This window comes from Oenanthe melanoleuca, chromosome 10 (assembly GCF_029582105.1).
Source record: "Oenanthe melanoleuca isolate GR-GAL-2019-014 chromosome 10, OMel1.0, whole genome shotgun sequence".
NCBI lineage: Eukaryota > Metazoa > Chordata > Aves > Passeriformes > Muscicapidae > Oenanthe > Oenanthe melanoleuca.
In genome coordinates, this window is record NC_079344.1 from 8,137,768 (window position 1) to 8,161,303 (window position 23,536).

Here is a 23,536-nt window from a genome sequence, read left to right on the forward strand (position 1 = left end):
TTTGAACAGATTTCAACAGGATTAAGAATTAACTGGAGTTCACCAAAATTTTCCAGCTGAGATGCAGACCAAGGCTTTGATTCTACTCAGGACACCAAGTTAATGTGTAACAAGACAGGTTATCTCATCTGGTCACTTCTTGTGATTTAGGCATAAATGGTGCATAGACAGGCATTTTCATTGCAGCAATAGCCACAGATTTCTGGCAGAAAAGTGTTTTTCAGGCTCAGTCCTTTAAATACTTCTATGATCATTCATAAACTTCTTAAAAGAAAGAAGCATCTGAAAAGCAGTAACTGGCACTACTGTGTTTATCTCATTTGTTAAAATTCCCTTGGGCTGGGACTGATAGTCCAGGGGTACACTGGCATGGTAGATGGGTTTGCATCCCCCCAGATGCCAGTGAAGTTCAGCTCTGGATCTGAACCTCCCAGCTCAGGCCATTGCCCAGTGACATGGAACACTCACTGTGTTTTGCTGGCAGGTAGAGTGCACAGAAAAGTCCAAGGTTTGATTTGAAGTACAGCTCTGGACAGAGAAGTAACTGTAAAAAGGTATTTTTTAAGTATCTTTTACTCAGTTGACATGCTCTCTCCATGTCCTTCAGGCATATCTGCTGATCTTACTGATTCAGGATGAGCAGTTACTACTGTTAGTGCTGCAAAACCAGAAACACTGCTGCAAAGAGCTGGATTCTGTCCTTCTGTGTGTGTTATATCACCAAAAGTCTTTGCTGTTTTGTAGTGCAGATTTTGAATAATTGGATGATGTACCACAGGGGAGAGTAAAGCTGCTTGAGTTTTTCAATTGAGGAGAGATTTTTGGTCTCAAAATTAGGAAAAAGGGAATGACTGGAATGTATTTAAACTAAGCCAATCTGACCAGAATGACTGAATAAATCTGAAACCCCTCCATGTCATTTTAACATCAGCTCTTAAGGCCCACTTAATCAAGACAGGCAAACACTGGTTCATGCATTTGTAGGCACTGTGTTGCCATTTTTCCTTGACCTGTGTTTGTTGCTTATTTAACGTTGCAGTGATGACTTCCAAGTTGATAAATAAATAAAATCACAAATGGCATACTCTCGGGGCTGAGCAATGGAGCATTAAGGTCATAGGAAGAGTGGAGCGTGCAGTTCTAAAAGATTTTTTTTGTTTTACTAACAAAAAACCAACCCCAAACCAACCAACCAACAGAAACACAACAAACAACCAACAGCAGGAGGAAACCTGCCACCCTGCCTGTGTGAGCTGCTGTGCCCTGCTCCTCTTTTCCCACTCCTGTTTGCCCCACTCCTCTTTGCCCACTCCTTGGACGCTCCTTTAATCACTCACCCACTCACCAGAGCAAAGCCTGTGGGCCAACGAGTCCCTGCATCCTAAACTCAACTGAACCTAATGTGGGAGTCACTGATGTGTCAAGAGCGTGACTCAGGACAGCATTTTTGCAGGGGTTTTCAAACAAAGCTTCATCCCAACATGCTCCTGAGTTCTGGAACCTTCCCTGGAAGGGTTGGGTGGGCAGCAGGGAAGGCAGCAAAATGCTCTTGGAGAAATGAAATCAGTGTGTTCCTGTAGCACCCTGGGCACCTGTTATGTGTGAAATTCAAGCACCTGCCACATTTGGAATTCTAACAGAATTATGTATTTTTGCATTTCTCCTGGAGCTCTAATGCTTTTTTGGACTTTAAAAGAAGCAGTTTTTAAACACTTCTGTGTTTTGCAGAGCAGCTGGAGTGATACAGGAGATACTGAAAAATAACAATCTGTCTCCCAGACTCTCATGACTAATCTGTTAGTTTACATTTAAAATAACAATTAAAAATAACTTGAAGACTAGCTTGTTGTTTCTAACTGTTAAGGCAGCTTAGCATATAAATGTACAAAACCAGAATAAGACCCTCATCAAGATGCAGCCTCATAATGATAGCAATATATCCCCCAGACAATGGTAGATAAGAGAGATAACAGAGATAATGTTTCTTCTTCCTTAGGTATTATTCATTAATAATTTCCCTTCTTATTTCTTCTAGGCACCAGTAACAGATGTGCAGTTTGGCCCCATGAGACTTCATCGAGATCAACTTCAGGTAACACAGCAGTCTTGATTTCTTCTTGACTGAAGTCTTAAAAATCCTTCATTCTTACAAAAATATGCAGTACATGGAAATACTAAGATTTACTGATAGACATTTCACCAGCCTGATCCAAAGTGTAACAGCACTGGAGTTCCTAAAAATCACACAGAAGATAAAGAGCAGTGGGATGTGATGTGAGTTACACATGCTTCACTTTGCCTGACCAAAACATATCTGAGTGTGGTTTAAATCAACTGCTGAAAGATTGGTGTCTTGGGAAAATAGACCAACTGCTGGCTTAGTTACCCACCTTTCCCAAAAGGCTGCATGTGCTGGGCCATCCCCAAAATCAACACAACATAGATCTACAGTTTTCTTCTGCAAAACATTATCCTGATGCAAAGCACAATCACATCAGTAAGTCTTCCTTAGCAGACTTTGTTCATCTTCTATATTAAATCCTAGAATACATTTTAAAGGAATTGGGCCTTATCATACTTTTAGTGTACAGGCATTGTGTTGATTTAAAAAAGGCTTAGAGAGATTAGTTACTGACAAGTACATAGCAAGTTAGGACAGGGCAAATAGTGGCTCACAGCTCTGACCTCCAGTTCTGGATTTCAGCTATGATAATCTCCTTCTGGGATATAAATCCCATGGCAGGCTTTGTGTAGGAGTCACACAGGGACATACTCCATATACAAGGGTGCTGCTTATGATTTCAGTCTGGCATGAATTCCTTTGGACCAGGCTGTACAGAATTTCCAGAAACCCCACAGAGTGGGCAGCATCCAGTACTTTGGGGAATTAGGATGAGATGGAAAGGAAAGCAGACTTTTTGTCATGCCATTGAAGCAGCATTAAATACTGAATCACATGAGATAAACTGTGGGGTTTTGTTGTTGTTATTGGGTTTTTTGTTTATTTGTTTTCCCCTTTTCTGAAATATGATCAAGGCAAGAAAAATAACCCCAAGGAAAAAGTTGCATGTGAGACAGTTTTGGAGAAGTGGACTCGCTGTTGCTTCATGTACACTGAAACACAGGAATCTTGTCTCAGCTGATTGCCTAAGCTCTCTTTGTAGATAATGACAAGAGAGACAGTTCCAAAACTTGTTCTTCCCATGTGGATATACTTGCCTCTGGCAGACTGTTCCATACACTTGAAACACCTCTGTATACAGGCAGCTATGAAAAAAGCAGTGGTCTGGAGAAACCAATTATATTAAAAACAATTGATAAAGCCTCAAAAGTGACTTTAAAAAGCATGTTAAGAGCAGGGAAAAGTCCCAGAATCTCCTGTAAGGTGTGTTTGTGATGATCCAGGGCCTGTCTTCCCCCCAGGTACTTTTAGTGTTTGCTGAGGAGGACGAGCAGAGCAGTGGGTTCCGCTGGGCGTGTGACAAGGCTGGATTTCGATGCAATGTTGCCAGGACACCTCAGTCTGCACTAGAATGTTTTCTAGATAAACACCATGACATTATCATCATTGACCATAGACATTCCAGATTCTTCGATGCAGAAGCATTATGCAGGTAAGCACTGTTTCAGTGTAGTTAGTGCTTAACAATATAGTCAACACATCAAAGTTTTCTTGCTTTTATATGACATTTTTATAAACTATCCAGCAATGATTTTTCTTTGTTTTAGACAGGTGCGCACTGACAGCATCAAATACTGTTACTTCAGTGCTTTCCCTCTGATAGCAGCAGCATTTTTGGTTTTGTGTCCTAGGGTCTCTGAAGCTCCATCTGGCTTGGAGCCACAGCATACAAATTTTGCCACAGTGAACTGTTGGGTATTTTTTTTTTTTTTTTTCTTTTGTTGTTTGGGTTTTTTAATTACCTGCTTCCTTGTTTTCACACCAAATCAACTGCAAAGGTAGCATGTGCTACCAAGCACCTTAATTAATTCATTCACTTCATTGTTGTTCTAATTTTTTTGCAATGTGGCTTCCTGTTGAAGTGAATAACTGAATAATTCCCAATGCAAACAGGCAATGTTTGGTGTGCACGTTTCCATATCTACATTTGAAAATATGTTATGAAGAGCAAAATTGCAAACAGATTCCAAAAATAATTTTAGAAACTGCTGTGAAGTATGAAAAAGGAGGAAAGGATTTGCCTTTGTGAGTCTCCCCAGAGACGTGCCAGGCAGCAGTGCCTTGCTCAGAGGCTGTGCAGTGAACTCACCCTTGGGAACGTGTCTAGACTGAGCCAGTCATGGGGTGGGGTGGCAGGGCCACACTGCCCTGGGGACTGTGCTGGGGCAAAGGCTCTTCTTGCTGGACTGGGGCAGGAGATAAGATCTTTGTCAGGCCAAGACTAGGTAGCAGCACTGTTCCCTTGTTCCATTTTTACCAATCTGTCCTAAAACTCAGTAAAATGCACCTTAAATGAGTGAGGTCAAGCCCTTAAAGCAAGTCCATTAAAAGTCCATTATATGCTCTTTCAGAGATGGTATTTTTTGCTATCCCCCCACTGAGAGTATTTGAGCTGTAGATTAATCTTTGTTCATGGAGTCTCAGATATAATTTATTCTCCTTTCTTAGCAGCAGACTCAGGATTTGACTTTTTTTTGTTGTTAAATAGTTTAATAGAGATATTTTTAAAAAGTGCTGTCTGAAGGTTCTATAAAGTCATGCTTTCTGAAATGTGAACTTAAAAATAATTGAAATGGTTTGCTTTTTATTTAAAGGTCTATCAGAACAACGAAAGCCTCAGAAAATACAGTCATTATTTGTGTAGTACAAAGGTAAATACTCATATCTTTACTTTCACCTGTGATCAAAACTGTAAATCTTACCATTGTAAAAGCAAACACTACTGAAAACCAATTCTGAGGTGTTAGATTTCCCATTAAATATATACTACCATCTCTACAAAAAAAAAAAAAAAAAGAAGACCCTAATTAAACATTTCCAGATCCAAAACTTCCTGCATAAATAAAAGCTATTGTGCCATCTGCTAAACATGACCAGCTTCAATCTGCTTATTGACAGAAACTTCACATATGGCCTTTTTTCCAGATTCCAGCCATACATTCACGTGTGTTAAAGGGTCTTTTCACAGTTAGTATAGTAAGATTATTCAGAGACTTAATTTGGGAATGTGTCCCAAATGTGACTAACTAGAAGGCAGTGTGTAGGCAGCACTAGAAAATCCATCTTCATCCAGGCACCTTGAGTTGTTCATCTAAGATTTGGCATATTCAGATAACAAGTAATTTCTTAAAACTTTGGCTGTGCAGACTCAGGTGCATTTCTGACTAATGCCAGCATTAACAACAAGGATCCAGTACAGAAAAAGTCCAGTGATCTATCTCTTTAATTGGTTTGATCTAGCTCTTTAATTGGTTTCCTTGAACCATTAGAGTTTCTTTTATGTAAGCAGCTCATTACATGCATGAAGGAAAATAACATTTTGGCTTGTCCATGCCAAACTTGAAAGCTTATAAAAAATATTAAAAATATGTTTAATTCCTGTATCCTTTAAGGATCTAGCAGTATTACCCTTGGTGTGATTGCTGGAGTACAAGCAGATGAATGGATTGTGAAATTTGGCCTGAGTTAATTACAAAAATAGTCTCTGATTTATCCTCCTTGTTTCAAAGGCACCCTGATCGTGAGGAGTCATCAATATTGCCCCTGATCTCTGCTGGCTTCACAAGGGTATGTGCTATACTCAGCTGGCTTGCTCTGACATTTCAAAGTTGTCATGCAAGGAGCTCTCCAGAAGTCTGCCTGTCAGTCACCATTTGTGTCAGTGATCCAACCTGTAGATCTTTTCTTTTGCTGCTCATTCTTCTATGTCCCAGTTCTGACGGCTGGCAGAACACTCTTGGGGATGTAAGAAGTGGGTCTGAGACTTCTCTACTTCATACATCTATTTCAGATTAAATACACGATCCTTCCCTTGAAAAGCTGACATTGACAAATTGATTAGTGGCTGTGGCAGAGCCAGAGAGCAGCTTGCAGTGAACAGCAGAATGCTCTGTGGGAAATTTCTTCTATCAAATGCCAATTCCCATTGTAAACAGGCTTCACACACTGTCAAGTGCCATTAGCTATTGTTTGGAGGCACCTGGGAAGAATTGCATTGAATCTGTTCCTTGGCAACTATTCCAGCAGAGCAGCAAAGGTGCTTGTTAGTGCATCAGTCCAGTGGGTACCTTGCTGCCTTCAGCTGCAATGGAACAGGGACAGGCCTGATTTACAGCCCTGTTCCAAATATTTGGTTGCAAGCTCACCAGATTTTTGCTGTCCCATCACATTGCATTTGCACCCATCTCCTTATTTCTGGTAAGGGCTCTACCCAGGAAATGCTACAGCCTGAAGATAAAGGCATTTATATGAACAGAGCCATTCCAGTGGGCACATAAGTAATTCAGCACAGGCCCTGAATTATTTATGGATCAGAGCCTTGGAGATGGGGCTAATGGCAAAGCATAGAAAATTTTGTTTAGCAGCTTTAGTTGTGGTGGCTTACCTGTGATAATCATCCTCCTGCCCAAACTATCCATGTCTGTGGGATTTAGTATGAACAAAGATTTACCATTCAGGCTTATACCTGGTAAATAGGAAATGTTTTTTTAAAAGTGAAAGATACTGAGATCATTGCTATAAAAGCCCCAAGGTCTACCAGGTATACATCACAGGAAGTTTTATTTTCATCTCTATAGACAATTTGGGATATTAGCAATTAGAAACTCATAATAATTTTGTAATAATTTTAACTACCAACAATTTTTTCACTGTTATTTTAAATAAGCAGCATGAAAGCTAAAAGTAGATTTTTAAAAATAACATTGATCCTGCTGACAGTCACAGAGAATAAATAGGTTGGTTCAATCTCATTGCCATGAGGATCTGTCACCTTTTCAAAATGCAGTAACTTGAAAAGTTTTGCTAGTACCAAAAAATAATCTTCTCTCATTGCTCGTGTCTCAGCATATTCATTTTTAGCATGTCTATTCCTTTTCTGGTTCTTTAGCAAGCAAAAGAAATCAGAGCTTCAAATCCTTGCAGACAGAAATGTGTATTAATGAAATATTTCTAACCTTCTATTTGCAGAGATATGTAGAAAATTCTAGTAGAATGGCCTGTTACAATGAGTTGATTCAGCTGGAATTTGGACAGGTGCAGGCACAATTCAAACTAAGGTAATTTTACCAAAAACATTATCAACAAAGAATTTCCAATTTAGCCAGATCCTTAATAGAATATTTATTTTAATGTACAGTAGTTAATTATAGAATGTCAGTTACCTGAAGAAAATAAATGAATTATTTAACAGCAACATTATTCAGTATGAAGTTGTAATACTTTATTATCATATATAAGAAGAATTAAGTGGACACAATTTTTTGGATGCCTTTTTCTTTTTTCTCCAGGGCATGTAATTCATTATTTACAGCATTAGAGAAAAGTCAAGAAGCCATTGAGATCACAAGTGAAGACCATGTAATACAGGTTTGTTCCATAAGTACAGAAAATTGCTCAGTATTTTATTTCATCTATGATTACACTTACTCCTTACAGCACAAGGATCTAACTTAATGCTTTTAAAGATTGAAGTGAGTTTAGCTGTAGACTAGAATTTTCTCCATTTAAAGTGTCTGGCATAAATCAAATAAATTTCAAGGGAGACTTTTTTTTCTAAATGAATAAGGATTTACTCTTTTGTTTTTTTTTTTTTTTTTCATTGATTCTTTATCTCTATTGTTTATTCCTTCTGTATAACCAGAATGAATGCAGCCACTGGTTTATGTGCATTTTTTCCCAAAAATATTGTATGTTAATTTGATGCTCTTTAAAATCTAATGGATGTTCTATTCAAATAACTGTACTTTTTATTTTTTTCTAAAATCTGATACTGTTTGATGTATCAGAATTTTTGGGCCAACTGTTTTTGAATGTAATCCTCTCTTAGAAAAGGGAAAAGAAATTGTGCTTAGTTTTGCAGTTCTGAAACCATCATCTTTTTAAGGGAGTTAGTTCCATCCCTAGCTATGAAGCAGTGATGAGTGATTTTATTATGAGTAAAGAGCTTGAGTCTAAGGCTCTGAGAATTATAACATGCATACAAATTCTACCTTCTTGAGCCAAATCTTGACAATGGCAACTTCATTGAAGGATGTGCCTTCTTCACCCCTTTTACAGAAATAACAGAGCACATCCTGAAGTTGTTTTAAACACACTTTTTCAGACCAAATTTTGTCCCTGTGCTGACAGCCCCAGAGTATGAGAACTGACACTTGCAGAAGTCCTGGAGCTCCAGCAGGCACAGCTTTTGCACAGGGAGGGGAGGAAAGGCTTCCTTTGGGAAGGAGCTTTTAGTGGAGAGCCAGTAGAAGTAGAGTGGCCCCTTTTCCTTTCTCTCATATTAAAACATTGTGAGTTGTAAAGGCATCCAGATGCTGCTTTGCCAGGACTGTGCCTGTAACTCAGCAGGTGAGAGGGCCATGGAGGGGTGGGCTGTGGCACCAATCTTCAGCTTTACTGAGCAAGGGCCAAAAACTGCAGAGAAATGCAGCATTCCCTTCTGGGAGAAGCCTGCTTTATTAAATCCCACTTCTTCCACTCTGCTTGGCTGGGCTTTGCCTGGACAGGGGAATAGTGATGGTTGGCCCTTACACAGAATAAGATGATGAATTTGCCAGTAGATATGAATAATATTCCTATGGTATTCCACCATCCAGTCTGTGATTTTTAGGAACACTGAAGTAGGTTTGAGGTTTATTGGTGTGGGAACTGACAGAGCCAATTTTTCAGGAATTTATGTTGCCTGTCTAAACTCTGTGGATGTGTGATATTCAGCTGTTTGCATAACTTCCCTCTCTTTGCTGACATGCACACACTCTGAACAACTAGCGTGGAAATTCCTGGTTTGCTTCACAAAGAAAAAGATGTGAGCATCTCTCTCAGGAATAGCACATGCAGACATTTATTTCAGGCTGGGAAAGAGATCTCCTGGTTAAGCAGACAAAACAAGGGATTCTCCTGTGCTTTAAGTATGTTGAATGGGTATTTGTTTGTTTTTTTTTATTTCACAGTACGTCAATCCTGCTTTTGAAACAATGATGGGCTATCAAATAGGTGAACTAATAGAAAAGGAATTAACAGAAGTGCCTATAAATGAAAAAAAAGCTGATTTCCTAGATACTATTAATTCCTGCATAAAGATAGGAAAGGTGAGTAATGGCATTGTATCACTTTTATTTGCTACCTGTAGAAGTTATTGCAGTCCAGCAGTGATACACATTGGGACTTGCAGCTTTACAGACACATAGCATTTGCAACTTACTTAAAACAAGAACAGGAATTAAAAAATTTTTCATTTTTAAGGGCTTTTTTTATCTTTCCTTGCTTGGTAGAGGTACTTGTTTTACAAAAATAAGTGACTTGCTGCGTTTCTTTATAATTTATGCTGTTCATAGCAAATGGTGTGGGAGTAGCAAAGAAAAATGAGATGGAAGCACATGTTATCTGGTGCTATGTAAATGAGAAAAGTACCATATTGAAGAATTTCACCATGAAATGTGGAAGCTGATTTGCAAGTTCAGAATGTAAAAATACCAAGGAGACATTTGCAATATCACTTGAAAGTGATAGGCAGTGTCAGCTGCCAGCTGCCAATCTGTTTAATTCCCTAATGGCATGGGAGCTGTCTAATGGATTTCCATTAGGAATGTTCATTGCCCCGAGGTGAGCTGGAACAGGACACAGTGCCTGGCAGGGAGAACAAGGAGGCTGCCCAGGGCTTTGGGAAGGGCTGTGTGTGATGCTGCTCCATGGCTCAGGAGAGCTGGCTGGGTGATGGGGACTGTCCTGGGGAGGCAGCACAGCACTGGCACAGGCAGGGAGATCCAGAGTGAGTCAGGCACTCTGGATCCAGACAGGGATGCGCAAGCACAAGTTCAGAGCTGTGCTGAGCTGTGCTCTGTAGGTCAGGGTGCTGGCACAGCACCTAGTGGCAAAAGCAGGTTCCATGTGCATTTCAAGGAGACTCTGTGGCTCCTTTCCATGTGTGCTGGCCTGTTGGAAGAGATCCCAGCAGCAGACAGTAGTTTGGATTATGGTGCTTCACACCTCTGTTGCCTGACTGGAGTTATTTCAGTAAATGTGTGCAATACAAAGCTGATGTTAGGAAGGAGTATTTATTAAGTTATAATTCAGATACATTAGATGTGTCAGGCTTTAAATCCACACCATCAATTCTCAAGATATAAAGTGATAAATTTTTTAGTATTTTAGTGAGCTGATAAAAATTTCATTAATAATAGAAATGTATTTTACTCTATGAATGATTGAAATCTAAATCTAATTCATCTCCTTCCTTGTACTAATTTTACTCCTGACTGTGTGGCTTGAACAGTGAGGGCTAATGAAATACTGCCTACTTAAACCTGTGTGTCTGGAAGAGCTTAAGCTGTTTTAGGTGGATATATTCTGTTTGCAGGTGTTCTGTGTTTCCCTCTGGAACATTTTATAATATGTAATCTATACAACCTTACATTTATATATTAATATAAAAATGAATTGCCAGTTAAATTATTACATTTGCAAGTAGAGGTTAACTGTGAACAACCTTTGAAACACCTGAAGTTTTGAAATAATTTTTGCCAAGACATTACAGCATTTTCAGAGGTGCCTGAGTTACCTGGATGATTCTGACATAGTCTGTGTGTAGTTTTAAGGCTTGTGATTTCTTTATATCCTAAATTTAAAAGACTACTTCTCACTACAATAGGCCATATTTTGGCTACTGTAGGTTACAGCATATCAAAAGAGGGAATTCTCTGCTGCTGTGATAATCTCCTCTCAATAGGTTTGACTTTTCTGTTTTGAATAAATTTGAAAGTATACTAACATAGTAATAAAAATAATAGAAAGCAAGTTCTTCTGATCTTTGGAAAAATCTACGCTGCATGAAATTTATTTGTCTTTAAATGGAATTTAGGAAGATGGACTCTTGCAGCATTTCACCTCTTGTGCTGACAAGCATAGTGCTGTGAGCAAGTTCAATATAAATTCATAGGTATTATACTCAAAAATTGGAAATTGCAAGATACATAGTGATTCGTGGGTCAGGATGTTGTTTCTCTTAGCAAAAACCATATCTCTGGAAGTTAATTTTTTGTTACTACAGCTGGCTGTAATTTGCCAAAAGGTAATGTTATTGAAATGTTGATCCATCCATACTCGAGGAGGTAAAAAAGAGTTATGCTTTTCTTCATTCTTCTGTTTCACAATTCAAATTGCATCCATTAAGATGAAACATGCAGTTTAGAATTCTTGCTGCCTCTGATCTCTGCAGTTGGCTCTCAGTTTTGCTTTTTCTGAAGTGAGATGAACAGCTACTAATAGAGCAGAGAAAACATGCAATTCCTCTCACCATTGGGAGCTGTTTGCAAGGTCTTTGCAGAGGGGGTGGCAGAGCAGCCACACTGTGATGGAGCAGATATGGCAGCACTTCCCAGCTCAGCCTTCTGTTCTTTGAGACTGTCTTCATGATGCCTTATTGCATTATTAATGTTTATTTTGGTTTGCTCTGTTTTCTGCAAGCAGTTTGCTGGACTTTGCTGCCTAGTGCAAGAAGCCCCAGTCTAAAGAAAGGCTGAGCTGGGGTTGCTCACTGTGCTCAGTGGACAGATGTGTGCCTTGGCCTCCTGCATGGGGTCTGACACCTCAGCACTGACCCAGTCTGTCAGGAGTGGCACTGTGGGGTTTGCTCCTGTTGGATCCCAGCACTCCCCACAGCAGGAACTGGTCTCAGTGCTGGTGTGGCTCAGTGCAGGCACAGCCATGGGCCTGACTGGCAGCACATCCTGGGAACAGCTCTTCTCTGCTGGATTGCTGGCAGAAGCTCTGGGAGAGAGCATATGCTGTTCTTAAAATACCTTTAAGTGACATCCCTGGGAGAACTTCACCTACCAGCAGGAGCTTGGCTTGGACCTCCTGTTTCTCAGAATTGCATTGACCTTTTCCCTCACACATTTCCTGCCAGTTTCACAGGTTTTAGAAATTCACAAGTTGAAAAATCGATCTGTTGACTGAGAAGAACACATTAGTGAATAACCTGCTTTGAAAAGGATGTACTTTCAAACGAGGGAATTATCCAATCTGTAGTTTATGACTTCACCCCTTTGTGCACATCCTGGGTTTATTACCTGGGTTAGAGATCAATTACTCATCTCTACCTCATCCTGGTTGTCAGGAAACTATTGATGTGCATACTTTTTAATTATGAGAGCATTGAATTTTGTGGTGCTTGCTTTATCTTCATTTGTATTCCTCAAGTAGCTCACAGAAGACATTATGCTCACTACACAGTTTGTTATGCACAGTTCTCTTCTCTGACAGATCCTCAGAAAAGCCTTTCATATTTTTTTCTGTGCTGCCTGTCAACATGCAGTTCTCTGTGGGCTGGAGTCTTTCTTTACTGGCTCCATCAACATAAATGTAAAAGTATTCTCTCTGTACCTGTGTTCTGGCCTGCTTGACTGTGAAATCTGTCAGTCTCACATAAATAAATGCATATTGTGTGCCTCATGAGGGTATTTTCACATGCATAAGATCAGATCTACAGTTTGCTGAACTCAACTGAAATACAGCAATTGGCCTGAGCAGTTTAAGTGAACATGCAAGATGGATTCAATTATTCATCAGTCACTTGGTATTTAGTAAATGCCCAGCTCAAAATATGCACCTTTTAAAAAAGACCACCAACAGCTGTTCTAGGGATAGAAACACATAGGCAATCCCAAAACCAGAGGGCTTTGAGAGGGGAGGCAGAATCCAGGAGCTGTTCTACTGGGCTCTCTTCTGCTTTAAAAGAAACAGAATAAATCTCTGCTGCATTTGATAGTAAACTGACAGTATGGAAAGGAAATGTTCTGGGATATCAAAGCACTTTTAGTCACAGATACATTTAGTGTTAATCAGGGATAAGACACCCCAGCCATGCAGGAGAGATGGTTTATCCAGCAGGGAAGGTGATCAGGGCAGTGTGACAGCTTTGCACTGACCCTCCTGTCCTGGGTCCCTGGAGGCTGGGCTGGACTCCTGCTCTCCCCAAAATGACCTGCAACACCCTTGAGGTGGGATGGGGAAGAGAAGGCAGCTAGTTCCCACAGCTCCTGAGTCCAGCTGTTGCCATCAGAGTATTCCCAGGCTGCTCCTCTGGAAGTTGTCCATGATTAGCAGCAGTGACCTACAGGTTAATTACAGGGGAGAAATTTGAGGGTTTGAGCACAGGTTAACCAGTCATGCCTGGTTTTGTACTGTGAGACAGCTTTCAGTGAAAGAAGGTATGAAGCCACAGCTTCTCTTCATGTTTTATCTGAACTTCCTTCCACTTGAATTATTTTTTCAGGAATGGCAAGGAATGTACTATGCGAAAAAGAAAAATGGAGATAGCATACAACAAAATGTGAAGATACTGCCTGTCATTGGACAGGGAGGGTAAGTGTGAAAGCTAAAGTCATGATTTGTGTCTGAATGAAGGCTCAGTTTAGACTTCAGTTCCCTTCAGCAGATATTGGATTATTCTGTTACTGAGTATAATGGGAATTTATGCAAGGAAGGATGCTTCAGACCTCTGTGCTTAATTCCTAGGGCAAAATCAACTTTTCATGCAGGGAAAGTGAAGTTCTCCTAATTCTCCCCTAAAAGGAGCCAAAGATGCAGATGTGCTCACTTGTGACTCTGACTCTTCTAATTGTCCCTGAAGTGCAAGTGCCCCCTCCTGTCTTTCTGTGCTTCGTGTTGGTGTCACCAGGACACATTTCACTGAGCTGTGTCCTTCCACTCTCACTTTTCTGGGCTCCTTTCATGGCTATTGCCAAGGGTTGCTATGGGATGAAGTTGGTGTGCTTTGATCATAGGCAAGATTCAAGCATGTCTAGATTTTTATCCACTTGGTCCCCAAACTGAGCCTTTGGAGCACCCCAGTATCAGCACTGAATTAGAGCTGAGGTTTGGATGGGAATTAACACACTGTTTTTTGCCTACAGAAAGATTAGACACTATGTGTCAATTAGTAGACTGTGCAATGACAACAATAAGGTAAGTGAAAATAGTGCTATGCTCACTTTAGTTTGAGCCCTAAGTATAACAAAATAATGGCAAAGTTCTGACTAACTGGATTTCTCATGCTGAATTGTAGGTGGAGAAGACATGTGAATGTATTCAGGCTGAATCTCAGACAGGTATGACATGTCTCTTTTGTCCCAAGAAGTGGAGAACATACCTGGGGAGCAAATAAAGGCCATTGTTAGTGATCTGACTGAAAAAACAGTTTCACAGAGCAGTCCTATTTACCTAGTGATGAGCTGGGAATCCAACTCAGAAGGCAGGAAAGCAAAAAAGAAAGCCCCCCTCTCTACCTGCCTCACACTTTAGGCGTGACATTAAACAGCCCCCTTTGAAAATGCTGTCACAGGCCCCAAGTTGGTATCCTGGTAGTGCTGGATTCAGTGCCACAATTCAGTTGTAGGTGGTGGATCCCTGTGACAGAATTAGGAATGAGAAGGATGCTGTCATGTCATTGTGTTGCTGTGGCTGCTGTGGCACCTGTGTCTGTGCTGCTTTGTGGGAGTCTGCATGTGGGTGGGAAGGAGGATGACCAGCACTGTCACTCACCCTCATCCCACAGATCAGCCCTTCCTTGGACACCCCTGGCATCCATGCTCTGGTACTTGTTAGCAGTAGCCAGCACAGGCTGAACATTGGAGTCCATAAGGAACCTGGGATACACTGCCCTGTTTGCTGGCTTTGCTCTGCTTTGGGACACCAGTTCCTGGTGGCACTGGTTACCTGAGTGAACTCAGATTTGCTGCACAAGCTGTGTTCACCACTGCAGTTATGTCACAGTGGCAAGAGAGGAGCTTTTCTCTCCACACTTTTCCTTCTGCACAGATGTTTAGGCATGTTCTGCCTGAGAACTTGACAGGGTTCAGGACAGTGAAATAGGGCAAAAGCTTTAAAAGCTTTTGATCAGCTCTGACCTGCTGAAGCGTTGAGGTCAATGAACTCAGCTGCTGCCAGGCTTTTCTGAGCTTCAGTTCCTTGAACATACATCTTAGGCAGAACTTTGTGTCATTATGCAATATCATTTTCTTCACAGATACTCAGACTTGCAGACACAAAGACATGAGGAAAGGATCCCTGGATGTCAGATCCACAACATCACGTGGGAGTGATGGTATGTGAAACAACACATCGTGTTGGGTCTGGCTGAGTTGGAGTTGTTATGCAAACCCAGTACACAAATGATTACATTTCTTACCTCTTCCCTTGATAAAGACATAAAGATATCTTTTCCTTAATTTTGTTTTCTTTCACTGTGTTGTGTTTTGCTCTGTTAGATCACCCCAAACTTGATAGATGAGTCACATACTCAAAACCGTTGCTGGCACTTACATGCTTTTGTTAAATCATACCTCATCACAGTCTAGGCAGCATACACTAGTGAAGCATGTCTGTGGCAGTGAGAATACAGTCATGCTCCAGTATAGCAAAAATAGCATTGACTCTTCTTCTTAAGAACTGTTCAGCACAATGAGTAACAGAGATATGTCTGCATTTTATAGGCAGCACAATATCCAGAAAAATCTCATCTTGACCTTTTCTCTGCAGAACCAAAATTGCTAACCAATATAAAACATTTGTTTTTGAATTTCCAATGAATAATAGGCCAGAACCTCTGCTATTTTTATTTGGCATAGGTACCCACTTCAAAAGAGCTCCAGTGATTTACCTCAGTTTGGAAGCTGACTCATTATGACTTGTCGTATTGCATCAGGCAGCAAGAGTAGATACATCCTGTAATAATCTAAATTCAGTGGTTTCCTACCTATGCCTGCCAGTTTATACACACACATCTGTATAGTCTTTTAACTGAGTTTGTAACTGAATATTTTAATTAGTTAAAATAATAAAGCAAAGCCATGATTTTGCCAGGCTGTTACAGCCACTTATCTCTAATCAAGGACATCAGTGGTTCAGCCAGCATCTCTCTGCCTTGTGCATTCTGCAGTAGATTGCCCCTGAAAGGCACAGCAGGGTAAGCAGAAAAGGCCTCAGGAGTTGCTGGCTGCTCCTCTGTCTCTGCAGTCAGGGTGTGAATTCTGCTCTGTTCTGCACACAGGCAGCTCCCAGCGGCGCCGCTCCTCCATGGCCAGGGTCCATTCCATGACTATCGAGGCTCCCATCACCAAGGTAATGTCACTGCTGTGCTCTGCTGTGCTGTGCTGTGCTGTGCTGTGCTGTGCTGTGCTGTGCTGTGCTGTGCTGTGCAGTGCTCTGCTGTGCTGTGCAGTGCTGTGCAGTGCTGTGCTCTGCAGTGCTGTGCTGTGCTCTGCAGTGCAGTGGTGTGCAGTGTAGTGCAGTGGTGTGCAGTTCTGTGCTCTGCAGTGCTGTGCTGTGCTCTGCAGTGCAGTGGTGTGCAGTGTAGTGCAGTGGTGTGCTGTGCTGTGCTGTGCTGAGCCATGGGGCTCCAGGACAGCATAGCCTCAGGAGCAGCTCCTTCCCTGTTCCACCTACCCACTGCTGCAGCTTCCAAAAGGCAGATACTCTGAACAAAGATCTCCCAAACCTGCTTGGTAGAGTGTCATCCATGGGTCAGCCATCACATTATTCTTTTTAAGAAGGAGGGACTGGAGTTCTTCCTTCTTACTTATGCATTGCCAACTGCTTTCTGAAACCGTTCAAGGATTTGTCAAAAAACAGCTCTTTAACAAATTGCTAGAGGCAACTGGGAGTTCCATTAAATCCATTCAGAGACATTTTGAGGCTGTGCCTTGGAGGGAAAGTCATTATTAAGATTGCTGTCTTTAAGGCCATGATCTTATTCCCAGAGACAGTAGCAAACATCAGCGTTTCATTTTGATTTTCCTCCATGCGGATTAAAGTTTCAGATCTTGTTATTTTCGTGAGTTTTCCACAGTAATTAATGAGTGTCTCTGTTTTTTTACAATCACTTCTAAGTTCACAATATGTCTGCTGCTGCTTTAGGTAATAAACATCATCAATGCTGCACAAGAGAGCAGTCCCATGCCAGTTGCAGAAGCTTTAGACCGCGCTTTGGAGATTTTAAGAACCACTGAATTGTACTCTCCACAACTGGGGACAAAAGATGAGGATCCACATACAAGTGACCTTGTTGGAGGGTTAATGACAGTAAGTACTTACTGCCATAAACAGCTCTTGATTAATGTTCACTGCCTGATTTTCCCAGTTACTTGATCTTTATCATCTGCTTTGTGCTCTGCCTCTACAATGCCAGATTTTCAGAAAGAACTGCACGGCATCTTTTTCTGGACTTTACCCCCCTACTTGAATAACGTAGCTCTGAAAATGGGAAGAAAATTGACCAGCCCTTTTAAAACATTTGTTTCCCTAAAAATGGAAGGTAGAAACAATTATTTTTTTCAAAGTGATTAATTTGAGTAACATATAGATGGGAGAGGAAGAAAGAAAGAGAACCAGATACTTGTATTTTTTAATGAGGATTGGAATGACATGGTTTGGGGGGGGTCTTTTCAGTCTATCAAAAGAATATGTTTTCAAAGTAATGCAAAATTCGTATTTTTGTTGCTGTTTCTTGGATTATATTTGTATCATAGCACCCAAAGTTGAACAAAGCAAGAACTGAACCCCAGCCTTCAGAGCCTGCAGTCTGACCCCCATTCATTTTAGATGAATGTTACCTGTGCCCTAAGGATATGTGCTCTCACTGGTGTGTAGGTTGCTTATGAAAGGCTACATCAGGAAAAAAATATACAGTGTGCTGGATGCAAAAAGGCTCACAAGATGTGAGCTTTTCAGAGATGTCTCTGGGCTCTTATAATTTCATATTTGAACAATCTAGGAGAAACGTGTGGGAGACTCCAGGAATTCTAGGAGAAGACCTGAATGTTTTCATATTGGGTTGTATTTACCAACTGAGTAGACAAAATTTATTTGTACCTTAACTATAAAAATATAGGAAGAATGTTGATACATATAATCATTAGTCTTGAAATGAATCTTTTTTCCTTCTGAATACTTAAGAGTCCATAAACTCAACTGTTTTCTCCTTTTTGTGGATTGTTGATTCTTACATGCATTTGTATTCTGAATGTGTTTGGTCCATGAACATGAAGATAACAATATTGCAAAATATAAAATCCTTACTAAAAATAAACCCAAGGCTCTTTTATGGAGCAATAAGAAAACTGAGAAAATTAATTTCAGAGCATATGGCATGGTGTGAGTTTTAAAGTTATTGGAGAGAAACATTTTTCCATCAAAGAGTGCTGAAAACAGAATTATATTGTTCCATTTGCATTCAGAAGTTACATGTGAGAAGGAAACAAGTAATATGTTATTGGATTTAAACTCTCAAGCAGGAAGGGCATTTGGAGTTCAAAGATAGATCTACTAGATACAATTACACCTGCTATTTCAACTCTTAAAAACTAATCTTTGATTCTAAATGATAGGTAGCATCTGGTGACCTAAATATTTATGTCATAGCATTTCTAATGAGCAGCCACTGTTGTACTCCCTTTTCTTTTAAATCACAGAACTCCAGACTCATTTACTTAAAAATGTGAAAACAAAAATTGGATATAACAGTTCTTTTAAGAGTAGATATTCCATGTTCAGGTACAGCATTCACATTTACTTCTTCTATACTTGATGATTTAGTAAGGTGCATTCATAAATTTTTTTTTTTTAAATACTGGTTTTTTTGCATCGTGGGCTAAACATGAGCTAACAGCTGTAACCTCAAAAGAGCAAGCAGGATTTGGGCCACAGCATTTAGAATTATAAAACAAAAAGTAAATATGAAATACATAATTCTGTTAGTTTTAATCCATCATCTCAGTGTTCACATCTAGGCATCATGCCAGAATGAAGCCTGGGAGGCACTGAACTGAAGAATAAACAAGCATACGTTCTGTGTGCTGGAAAGGAAGCCTCAGAGGAATTTGTTCCTCTGCAGTCATGAGATTCTTACACTGCTGAGGTGACTGGATCTGCCAATACCAGGGGAATGTCCCCATCCACTCCCTCCCACCTCCCACCTTTGCTGGCTGGGGAAGTGTGTGGACTCACCGAGTCTGCTGTGACACAGACCCACAGCTGGTGTGCATGTTGGCCAGACAAACACTGCAATTCTAGGCCTCCATCTGCACCTGAGAAACTTGAGTTTTACCTCAGTCCATTCTGTATCCCCCAGCCTGCAGTTCCTCATCTGTTAGGAGCTGTGTGTAAACCAGGCAGACAGGAGCAGTTCAGACAAATGAGGGAGGGGCAGCTCTGATTCTGTGAAGGCTGCAGTCAGGCTTCTCTGAAGTTGTGCTACTACTTGGTGTCATCCTCTAGTAGACCTGTTGTGCAATGCCCTCCATTTAACTTGCAACTTCTATTTAACAGGATGGTTTGCGAAGATTATCAGGGAACGAATACATACTGTCAGCAAAACGTAAGTTTGAATTTGGCAGCTACTGACATACTAAAACATGTTCAGAAATTTAAGAAATGTGATTATATGTCCTTTTTTATGAGCATTTCTTTTTTGTTTGGGTTTTTTTTTTTCTATAAGTGTTTTTCTGCAGCATTACTGAGCCGGGTGTTACTGCAAAAGAGAATGCATGATCATTTAGTAAAATTGTATCTCACTATTAAATATACTACTTAATATACTGTTAATAAATACATCTAGTAATAACTGTATTCCTCAAAAGAAACTCACCAGGTTGCTGGCAGTCTGAGCTCTCCAATCTCCCTCAATGACATACCCCCACGGATAACACAGGCAATGGAAAATGAGGAACAGTGGGATTTTGATATCTTTGAACTTGAGGCTGCCACCCATAAAAGGTCAGTAAATACAAGAGCTCATAAACTGAAGTTGCTGAGAAGTGACTTAAATGTCATCCTGTAATCAGATCCTTAAGTTCTCTACCTGTGATTTAAAAACTGAATTAATTTTATTTTCAATGTCAGATGTTTGAAATTTTCTCTTTGTCATTTCTAGTTGTGCTTTCAGCTTAAATATCTTCTATTTCATCATGCACTATTTCCTGCAAATTCCCAGTGGATATAAGTGAAGATTATATGTGTTTGGTATGATATAATGACAATACAGTATAATTTTTAATACCTTCCTTTATTCAGTAATAGAAAAGTTATACAAATCAAATTATTTTCTTGTGGGGATTCAAATTCCTATTATGGCAAACACAGAGTCAACATGCTGGTCTTGATTTGATCAGTTGATACAGATCAGGTTTTATTTTCTTTCCATTTGATGGGGTAGGTTTTATTCCTGAACAGTTCCAATACAACCTTTCAGCAGAATTACCATTACCATTCTCTGGGATTAGAGGAAGGTCTTTATTCTAAAAATCTTGGCAGTTTTATGTATAAGTTTAACTGAAGAACATTTACTCATAAAAAACAGGGCATACCAAATTCCATCATAGCAATTTTCAAAAGCAGATCAGCACCTTTGATAGACTGCACTTCATTAGTAGCAAAGCTCCCCCTAAGACTGTAAGTTATTCTTTCTGTTTAAATCCTTGGTTTATTTTCTGATGCTTATCAAAAGTTCCCCTTTTAGGTCTGGTTTTATGTATCATGCTTTGTCTTAGGTAAAAACATTTGTGAGACACTACTTTGGAGGCCAGATCCTGCAATGAATGGACAATCTTAAACCCTTTGTCAAAATCCCAGATCTGTAAGAGTTTTGAAAGTTATTCAAAACCAAAGTCTAAGAAAGATATCAGGCACTTAGTTAACAAATATGCACTTAATTTTTATACTGTGGTTTTATGAGCCAAAAAGGTGCAAAACCCCCCAGGGTTTTATTCTTCTTTAAAATTATTTTATTTTAAATGAAGGTATTTACATCCACTTGCTTTAGATTTTCTTTCTTTTGCTACATTTTGATTTCTAAGGAAGTAATACAGATAAGTAATTAAGAAGAAAAATGTAAAAATATAGTCAGTCTGTGTGATTTACAACATTTAATGGGTACATTGCAGTAACTTAGTTAATTATGTCAGTCACCATGCATGAGATCACTAGGTAGGTCTCTCTGTTCTTACTGATCTGGAGAGACCACAGAGGGACAAAGGAGGTGCTTTGTTGCCTGTACTCCTATTAAAGGTAGTATAATTGTGATTGCTTCCTACTGTGTTTAAATAATGGCAGTTCATTTGTTAAGAGAAGTAAAGTGATTTTTCAATGACTCACAAGTATGAATATATTACTAGTACTGCCTTAAGTCCAAGCAGACATATGGTAATAAAGCCAGGATAATTAATTAAATTTTAGTGCATTACAGTTCCCTGACAGAGCAGCCTGGAGACACCTTTGTCTGACACTGGGGGGGATTAAGAGGAATTTGACTTTATGTATGTTGCAATTCTGGTATATGACACAGTAATTCTGTAGTGAGTCCTTATACATCATTTCATTTGTCATTGGCTAAAAATGCTGTGTGGATTCATGCAGTTTATGCTACATAATATTCTTTCAGCTGCATTCATTTGGAAACTTTCTGTTTATTTTTCTCCACAGGCCTTTGGTTTATCTGGGTCTCAAAATATTTGCTCGCTTTGGAATCTGTGAATTCCTAAACTGTTCAGAATCCACTCTGAGGTCATGGTTACAAGTTATTGAGGCTAACTACCATTCCTCCAACTCCTACCATAATTCTACTCATTCAGCAGATGTACTACATGCTACTGCTTACTTCTTGTCTAAAGAAAGAGTAAAGGTGAGTTCACATTTATGGAAAGCAGTATAGGTGGGAAATACAGATGCAATCAAAGGGATCTCTCAGATTCAAAAGCCAAAGTCTGCCTAGTACCAACCAGTTTGGTAACTCTGAGGTCAAAGGACTGGGCTGCTTTGCATGAATTCTAGGATCTCTCTTATAGTATGTGTAGAAGGATGGATACTGATATTACAGAATGAATAATTCTTGATGGGAGAATAAGAAAACCTTCTTTTCAGATAAAACTTCTTCACATAGTTAAACCTCCTCAGATAGGTGAGCTAATGACATAATTACTTTTGCTGATGGTACATGGCAAATACAGATTTAATGTGATAAATTACCATCTCTTATGCCTTGTGATGGTCATTTTGCAAAAGATTCCCAGGAAAATATAGGCCATGCAATAGGCTATATCACTCACTGGAGAAGATGCCCTGAGGCTTATAGAGACTGCACTGGAGGAGAGTATTGAAAAAAAATTATTTGTCAGTACCAAAACACCCACTGGTGTATTAGAGCCACAGAACAACTTTTGCTCTCACATGCCCGGATTGGAGAAGGGGAATAAAGCAATGCTTGGTGTGTGTGCAGTGGAGTGGTGGGACATATTTCTGAGTCACAGTCTTGTGTAGAAATTGTGAACTGGCCTGCCTAAGGATAGCAGCAGTGATGGTACCTGGCTGAGAAATTTGTGACTGTAAACATGCTTCTAACAGCTCATTAAACTGTAGTAATCCTGTTAACTTGGAGCTGCAGCTCATTAGTATGCTCTCCAGAGGCTGATTTACAAATACTCTGTGCCAAGTGGGGATAGAGTGTCACTGGATTTTTTCAGCCCCTGATTTGCCAGAGGTTTAGCTGGTCTTCCCAAGAATATCTATGAAAAACAGACAAGATCTGGATCCATTTCAATGCCACAGAAGCATGACTGTCTCCTCTTTTTCCAGAATGTTATTTCCATTCCTCTGTAGGCATAGGAAGAGAAAAAAAATGTTGCAGCAGCAGAAGGAATAGAATCAAAGTTCAGAATTCTCTCTTTATCTGTTCAAATTTATAGCCCAGCTGCTTCTGTGTTGCTCAGAGTTCAACTTAATCTAAACACAGAAGGCCCAATTCTGCCATTGAAATTCATGCTGAGAATATTCTTTTTTAGTGATTTGAACTCAGTTCAACTTGCCTAAGAAAATTTTCTAACTCCCAAATTAAAGCCATATTCTCAGAATCGTTTCCACTTCTGTGCCATGGGAGTTAAGATAAGAAAGTTAGAATCCTTGACTTGATGTTGGGTGTAAAAGTGCTGTAAATCCCTGGGAAATAGGTGTCAGGTAGACTGCTGTGGTCCTCCAGGTCAGGGATTCTCATGTTTCTGGCCATTTCCCATCTGCACAGGTCTTCCTCAGCCAGGCTGAATGCTGGTCAGTGTGTCCCTCTGAGGAGAGAGCCTGTTCTCAAATCCCTCTCTCCTAACTTCATACCACAAAAAAAGAATCCCATGAGCAGCAGCTGAAAGAAAGAATGAAGAAGTTAACACACAGCAGAGAGTATTTCAGTCAATGCTAACTATGAACTAGAGCAGAAAGGATTATTTGCCTTCTCTTGTTCTCCATGAGACTTTCTTGACAGTCTTCAGTGGATAATATCCCTGCTCCTGCAAAGTCAAGTCATTGCATAATTTCAGG

The 23,536-nt window shown here is 40.0% G+C and overlaps 1 protein-coding gene across 3 annotated transcripts in view; it reads left to right on the forward strand.

The window, feature by feature from the left end:
* The window catches only part of PDE8A (phosphodiesterase 8A), a 133,380-nt gene that overhangs the window by 101,017 nt on the left and 8,827 nt on the right, over positions 1-23,536 (forward strand). For all 3 annotated transcript variants that reach the window (XM_056499569.1, XM_056499570.1, XM_056499568.1), the window contains exons 2-17: positions 2,036-2,092; positions 3,424-3,614; positions 4,777-4,833; positions 5,692-5,749; positions 7,151-7,239; positions 7,471-7,549; positions 9,133-9,270; positions 13,455-13,543; positions 14,095-14,146; positions 14,247-14,289; positions 15,207-15,284; positions 16,230-16,300; positions 17,096-17,260; positions 19,505-19,553; positions 19,816-19,951; positions 21,656-21,854. In XM_056499569.1, coding sequence (XP_056355544.1) covers positions 2,036-2,092; positions 3,424-3,614; positions 4,777-4,833; positions 5,692-5,749; positions 7,151-7,239; positions 7,471-7,549; positions 9,133-9,270; positions 13,455-13,543; positions 14,095-14,146; positions 14,247-14,289; positions 15,207-15,284; positions 16,230-16,300; positions 17,096-17,260; positions 19,505-19,553; positions 19,816-19,951; positions 21,656-21,854 — 1,551 coding nt within the window. The remainder of the gene's footprint in view (positions 1-2,035; positions 2,093-3,423; positions 3,615-4,776; positions 4,834-5,691; positions 5,750-7,150; positions 7,240-7,470; positions 7,550-9,132; positions 9,271-13,454; positions 13,544-14,094; positions 14,147-14,246; positions 14,290-15,206; positions 15,285-16,229; positions 16,301-17,095; positions 17,261-19,504; positions 19,554-19,815; positions 19,952-21,655; positions 21,855-23,536) is intronic.